We start from the raw sequence: 7,500 nt of genomic DNA on the forward strand, positions 1-7,500 counted from the left end.
CGTTGCAATGAATGTGAAAATCATTTACATATCATCCACTTCCCTTTGTCCTCTAAACTTCTCTTTCAAGCCGAATCTTAATATATCGAAAAAGGCCTAGTTCGTAGAAAATTTCAGGCTTCTCTGCGCAATTGCTAAAATTGCGTTGATAACTGAGGATTATAGCTTCACTTGGTGTTTTAATTCGTTGGTCTCAGACACAAAAACACCCCTAATGAACAAATCAGGGAAAAGAATCGCAGAGCGATCGATTTCCACTGAAGTCGATGCATTAAACAGATAGATCGAGTTTCAATCGAGTTTCATAAAACCAAAACCAATCAAAAGGGACTGAGACAATCCAGTAAACCAATCAAAACTCGTAGTAATTACACGTAGCCGACACAAAGCGCGGGAAAATGTGCACACTTGAGCCACGATTGGTTTTGCTTTTACCTCTGATTGGTTGAAAAAGTGGCGCGAGAACTTTGAACCAATCACTGAATGAAGACAATTAACGTCACAGTGTGTCCCCCTAAATGCTGCTGCTCCTCAAGTAAGGATAGAGTTGCTGCATTAACCCTGACCTAAAAATAACGCCAACCTTTATAACCTTCACGAGACATCGTGGTAATGAAAGATGTTATAACCATGCAAGCAAGAATCTCTAGCAATTAACCCATGCAGCTTCTCAGTCAAGTACTGCATAACATTGTCGCAAAATGTTTTAATTCAGTTTAGGTGTTATGCCCGAAAGAATTTACACTGGTAAACAGAAATTGGTCAGTTGGTTCATGCACGCTGCCAAATTAAATATTGTCGGGCGGTATCCTCCGCACACATGAACAATTGTCGTTTCTTGATGTCATTATTGGATGAGCAGACGAGCATGGACAATTTTCCTTTTACTGTTTTACTTCCTCGGAATCTTGGCTTCGAGGTGAACCCTTTACACAGTGAGGCGCAGCATCCAATCAAAGAAGAGATTTTGTACTTGAAAATATAAACAACTCCGAGATAGAAAACAAGCTTGTGAAAAGAAGCTTTGACAGACAATGATTGCGTTAAGTCCCACTTTGCATTCATTGCACCCCTAACCCCTACCCCCTCCGGAAACAACCCTTGGTACGGTGCTGGACTTTTCACTTTATAACCCTTTGACTCCCAACAGACTCAATACATTGTTTAAGTGGTACTATGATCAAAAAATCAAATCTTTTTTTCGTTGGGTTTCAAACCTACGTTAACTAAACACTAAGTGACCCAAGTTTTAAGCCTTAATTTCAAAAAGACACTTGTTTATTTAAACTGAAATTTTTCTATTTTATGGTCTGCCATTACTAACTTTAAAATCTTATACTAGAGACCCATAATTCGTCCATACGAATTATAGCGAAGATATCGATAACGTGACCTATTGATATTAATATGCCAACCAGATGCTTAGTGGATGCCGAAACAAAGGGTTCATTTTTTCGGTGGTTGGCAAAATAAATTTGACGTCAATGTTTGTAAACAGATATCTTCCTATGCGTCTCTCGTGTTATACGTCTAGTGTAAAGACAGGACGAACTACATGTATGTGGGACGCGTAATGCGTCTAGGACTAACTTGGGCAAACATTTTTCTGCGTCTGTTAAATTCGTCTCGTAGAAAGACGGGCACGAGACGCATAATTCGTCTGCACGAACCGTCCAGTTTAGTGCGTTTTCGAAGACGCACCAAAGTGGATACTCCGTCCAGAAGCATAATGCGTCTTGTGTCCGTCTTTATACTGGACGAATTTAACAGACGCAGAAAAAATGTTTGCCCAAGTTCGTCGTAGACGAATTATGCGTCTCTAGTATAAAAATGACCAAAGACTCGCTAGTTTAAGAATGCAATGCGTTTGTACACGACTGAATTGATAGGCAGCTCGGGAGTTTCGGGCTTTCAAATTTTTGAACTTGTGTTTTGAATACATAATAAACTGCGTTTACACCCTGAGATATTAAGCTATCGAGGGAATGACGTCACTTTTATGTAGATCCAACCCTCCGAGGTTCATTCGGTCAGTTTTGAACGTGAGTAATGGCGGACCGTGAAATCCAAAACTTACACTCAAAGTTAACAGCCTTTGAATAAAAATCAAAGCTCAAAACTTTGCCAGGCAGGTGTTAAGCAAACACATTCAAAATCTAAAGGAAAAAAGGAAGTAATTTTTGATCATAGTACCACTTTAAAGGGGCTATGTCGCGTTATTTTAGGGTGCTTAGGGGAAATATTTATTTAATCACCAGTTTAAACTTCGAAAATGGTAATGTGGAATTTCCTTTACCGACAAAATTATCGTTAGATCACAAAAAGATTATTCTGAGCAAAAACGACCTTTATCCGCGCGATTTGCCATAAACTTGATAAACGTCGGGCCGCCCTTTTTCAAGATTACCCAAATGCAATCCGTTTCAATCCCGTCCATTTGTTTTCATCCATGCTTCTCTTTCCTTTTGCTGTATTTCGTTTATGTTGTTGAACAGTTTTAAGTGGTTATTGCAATGGTTCATTTTACTTTTTGGGGCATTTTGGATGTCATGAAATTACACCATATTGCGTGACAAAGCCTTTTAAGCAGAATGGGAGCAAGAATAAAGAAATTTATCACCTAGGGGGTGTTGTCGCTACATACATCATCAAATTCCCATAACTGGCATAAGAAGAAATGTATGATAGTCAGTAAGGAGAATTAATTTTCAGATCTTGGGAATAAGGCCCGTTTTAAACGTCGCATTTTACATGTGCCGAATCTAATGCAAATGAGAAAAATATATTGTTTTCCCTCATTTGCATTAGATTCGGCACATGTAAAATGTGACGTTTAAAACAGGCCTAAAAGTGGGATCAAAAAAAGAGGAAAATGCTAATAAAAGGTTTTAAACAAATCCGATACATAAAATTTCGAAGGTCGTCTTTATTCAAGGTTAAAGTAATAACTGAATTGAAATACGATGAGTGCTTTATGGTTACTATCGTTAATGTCGAACGCCTACCACATAAACTGAAACGCTCCTTTCGCATCCAGATTAGCGCAGCCATTTTTGCATCCGTGTTTTTGGTTTCCGATGAGTTGTGTGACTGGTTTTGCCGTTAGCTGTTAGAACCATTACATTTTGTTACTTTATAGATCGTTTTCACTGTCACGCAACAAAAAAATAAAATCGAAACCGTTCAATCAAATAATCGAAAAACTTGGAATGTTGTTGGGGACAAATTCATGATTCATTAATCACCTCACCAATTCTCAGGTCTGTGCGGTACATCTTTTCTGAGTTATTTGCGAAGCGTTTCTCGCAATTTTATAGAGTTTTGTACGGAGCCTCCATGTTGGTGCCGTTGTGCACTAATATGGAGGCCAGAAATCAACACGAACATCTGGAAAACACCGCAGGTAAATGTTTCCATTTAGATCTGAAGCGATCGCAGAGAAGCGTACCACTAATCCTCTGCGAAGCGCGCTCTAACTTCAAGTCTGATTGGACGTATTTCAAGGCGAACAATCTTGTGTCGCCGATAGGACACAGATCATCTTAGACACGCGTTTTCATTAAAATGTTTCTTAGTCGGAAGCGTCGTTATGGTCAGGAAAGTGGAACTAGATTCAACTTTTCCGATCATCCAGACCGTGTGCCGCAGATCGCCGCAGACGTGGCGCAGATCTATCAGAGATCGTGTCGCGGACCGATCGCAGACCGTTGCAAATCATATGGAAACCAGGCTTTAGCGATGAAGGCGCTTACTTTTCGCTCATACGATAAAATACACGTGTATGAACACGTCTCCTAATGTACTTGAGACGCGCAGACTGCTGAGATTCATGGGCATAGACATTTTTTCCAACCAAATGACTTTGTATCATGGTGTCACGTAAAGTGACAATTCGGAAATTCAAAATGCTGCATTTTCGAAACGGAAGACTTCATGGAGCTGGAAACTTGCAAAAGGACTTTTATCTAGGTCATCTTCAACCTCCTATAGATAAAAATTCAAAACACCTTGTGGTTTTGATTTTAGAATTTGATGACGTCTCTGTGAAAACCATCTATAGTTTCAAAACTGACCAATCCTAGTACGTAACGTCCTCTGATTTTTAAGTCTTCATAATGAGGACATTTAAAAATTTTTTTTCGTAGCCTAGCAGGAATATTCAAGAAATGCTGTTCAACCGTGTCGCTCATAACTATGTGAAGATGCTGTTTACAACACCGGTGACACAATACAGGGATAAATTTCTCAAGGTATTTACTGACAATGATTAGTTTGTCATTATCATTGCTATTCAGTGATGTTGTTGTCCTCAGTTTTATCCTTGCATTTCGATATCGGGAGCTTTACTGTCATAATGCACCTATAAATCCACCAATCACTGTATTTTAGTATCGCTGGCCCATGCACCAACTCTTTTCTTATGAGCTTTTTTGCTGTGATGGTAGTTATGGTCATGGTCATCATCATTCAGGGCTGAACATATGTAAAACCTATGCAATTCAAGAAATTTGATTTGTACGCCAAAAACAATCATCCTCATTACTATGAATCACCATGTTTCATGCTGTCAATTGACAAAAAAATGGTAGAAACCTTCCGAACGGGACAACTACTTGGACTACTTTCGACGGCAATATTTGTTATTCACCATTTTTAGTATTTAATTATTGTCAAAGTCACTTCGAGTCGCCCTCGTAGCTGGTGGATTATTAATCTCTTGCTCCGTTGTATTTTGCCGCGAGGGGCATGGTAAAGCCTATTGGCTTCATGGCTCGCGAGGATGCCTCTTTTCTGTCGCTCGCTCTCGCGGTCAAACACAACGAAGCAACCATCGATTACTCGTACGTGTTTAAATGATCCCGCGATAAAATATCCCTCCAGCTACGCAGGCTAGATATTAATTTAGGAAGAATCAACTTTTAAAATGCTGTCTGACTGTTTGTTGTTTAGCGTTATCCAAACATCATGGCACAGGCTGTGTACTGTACATTTTGTACGGCATTTCCTACATCTTACAAACAGTTTGGAGATGAATTCAAGGAGGATCTTATTCAGCTAATCACAGAGTGGATTGCAGGTTGGTTGGTGCCCAGTGTCATTTGGTCTGTCGTAATTACTGCATTTAACTATTTTTTTTTAAGTCATTCCATTGACTGTTTTATTCTTTAAACGCATGCAGGGACAAAGCCAGTGCCACGAATGTGGGACAAGTGGAACTTCAAAGCCCTGGAACCAAAGGATATGAGAAAGGATGAACAAATCAAGCAGGACGCTTCAAAAGGTCTGAAAACACACCATTTTCAGCTCAGCGGGAAATGGAATCAACAATTCCGTATTATTTTGTACAGATTGCAGAAATCAAAAATTCCCTCGAGGTCCTTTCGGCTAAACTGGTTTCATGTTGCAGTTGCGCATGAATCGAGAATGTATTCATTACCACTCATTCACAGAGGCCGTTTTCCTTCTGTCTCATAAAGGAGTAAAAAAAAAAATAATAAGGCTCTGCAGTGCAAATGTACGTTTAGGAATTGATCGAGGGCTGTCAAGTAGCATTAGAATTCCTACTAGCTACTTTCCGACCGCTTAAGTTGGTAAATACACCGAAGGGGTCATTGAATGTGGCAGTAAAACTCTTTCATTTTCGCATTCATTTAGTTCGAAGTTTATTATATGGAAAATCCCATTGCTTTCCAGTGTGGGACTCGGAAGGATACGAAAACGATAACGCTGACAAATTTTGAAATTTTGCACTTCTCAGGGTCTTTGGTACATCTTCCCGTTGAATTCACGGATGAGGACTTGTCACAACAAAGCAGTCTGTCATCTTTTGGTTACAAACCCCGCCAAAAGTCTTTGCCTCTGATAGTGGAAGAGCGAGCTGCTAACACCAATTCCCACCATGTAATTCAGGTACTATAGCGTTTTATATGTTTTATCATGGGTCACTCTCTGTTTGATTTGTTGTGGGTCTACCTTGATATTATAATGGCGTTCATAAACTCATAAGATCAGAAATTTCCTGGAATTTTAGGCCGAATGGCAGTCATTTAGCATCTGCTATTTTGAATTTTTTGATTTTGCGCGGTTTTTCGTTTATCATTTGCCATGCCGGATGCCTTGATTTTTGCTCAATAATGTGAACACACAAGCCTTTCTGCTAGCGCGAATTCCACGGCGACCGATAGAGCCCCAGTGAATTATTCATTCTATGACGTAAGAAAGGAAGCTTAACCACTTAGTGACGCAATCGTAAAATATTAGGAAGTTTAAGCACTGATGACGGCAACGCCACGGCAAAATTGCGAAAGGACCGGGGAGAGAACGCGGCTGTGGCGCGAATTTGCAAATCGTTAAGCAGCGCATGAGCTGAGCGACGGCGACGGGAAATTCTTCTTATAAGTCTTTTTCCAGTGATGTCTTCACTGAAAGCGGCCAGAAACCAACTTCTACTCACCCGCTGTGAAGGCCAGATAAATCATGAAGAATTCTTGCTGTTACGCGGTACAAACAAGTCGGACAATCTGGGCTTGCCATGCGATTTGTACGAGCGTTTTTACTTTGATGGCCTAGAAACACGATGCTTTTGTCGGAATCTCGCTTTCTCAAACACGATTTTATGGTATTAGTAAAAGTTCTTGGAATTTGCAAACAAAACTGAACGTTTCATCATCTTTGACAGCAATCGAGCACTTTGTCCACAGTGACCTCCTTAGTTTCGATTTATGTTGTATCCGCCAATCAACTCCGAAGTAAAACCACCTTTTTATAACATCAGTGAACTTTTAGAAATAAGGAAAAGTACTGAAGAACCTGTTTTGGGTTAAATGCATGGAAATGCAAAGCAAAATGAAGAAGTGTGGGATTTTAGTACTCAAGTTCTTACACATCTTCAGATCTCGACTCCTCGAGTCACGAGGTGACGGCGACGCTGAGATGGACATGCGCACAAGGAACGTAAGGTTTTCCCCTCTGCCCTCTGCTCAAAACTTACATTGCATTTGAAGCATAATTTACTAAACTGTTTGACAGGGCCAGGATAGGAGAAAACCAATGGCGTCACAATCCAGTTGCACAACAAAGAACCAAGACACGCGTAACTCAAGCAAACGTTTAACGGTATACGATCCCAAAGACGAAAAGGATAGTTCGTCATGGGTATCCATGAAGCGTGTTCAGGCACGAGTCTCTTCTTTATCAGCGTTTAAAGGGATACATAAAGCAAATCGTTTGGAGAAACGAAGAGAGGTTTGTACGTTAGCTAAACACACTTATGTGTTGCAGCTGTTGGGTTAAAACGTTTTTGGCCAGTCTGGTCTCCTCTCGTTCGTTCAAGGATAGCACAACTGTCATTTTTCACCTGGCGATCACTCCGCATATATGCTTCCTCCAATTGTGAAAGCACTCCAGGTCCTCAGTGTCTAGTGGTTTATTGACTTGCACGAAAAAAAAAAGAGACTGCAATCACTTTAAAGCGAGTTACCTATATTTTTTATTCCACTA

At 40.1% G+C, this 7,500-nt stretch overlaps 1 protein-coding gene across 1 annotated transcript in view; it reads left to right on the forward strand.

Moving 5' to 3' along the window:
• The window catches only part of LOC138059954 (protein FAM227A-like), a 34,725-nt gene that overhangs the window by 17,118 nt on the left and 10,107 nt on the right, over window positions 1–7,500 (forward strand). Inside the window, exons 9-13 of the mRNA XM_068905618.1 lie at window positions 4,146–4,250; window positions 4,951–5,077; window positions 5,180–5,281; window positions 5,759–5,910; window positions 7,030–7,245. Coding sequence (XP_068761719.1) covers window positions 4,146–4,250; window positions 4,951–5,077; window positions 5,180–5,281; window positions 5,759–5,910; window positions 7,030–7,245 — 702 coding nt within the window. The remainder of the gene's footprint in view (window positions 1–4,145; window positions 4,251–4,950; window positions 5,078–5,179; window positions 5,282–5,758; window positions 5,911–7,029; window positions 7,246–7,500) is intronic.

The sequence above is a fragment of the Montipora capricornis genome, chromosome 8, assembly GCF_036669925.1.
Source record: "Montipora capricornis isolate CH-2021 chromosome 8, ASM3666992v2, whole genome shotgun sequence".
NCBI lineage: Eukaryota > Metazoa > Cnidaria > Anthozoa > Scleractinia > Acroporidae > Montipora > Montipora capricornis.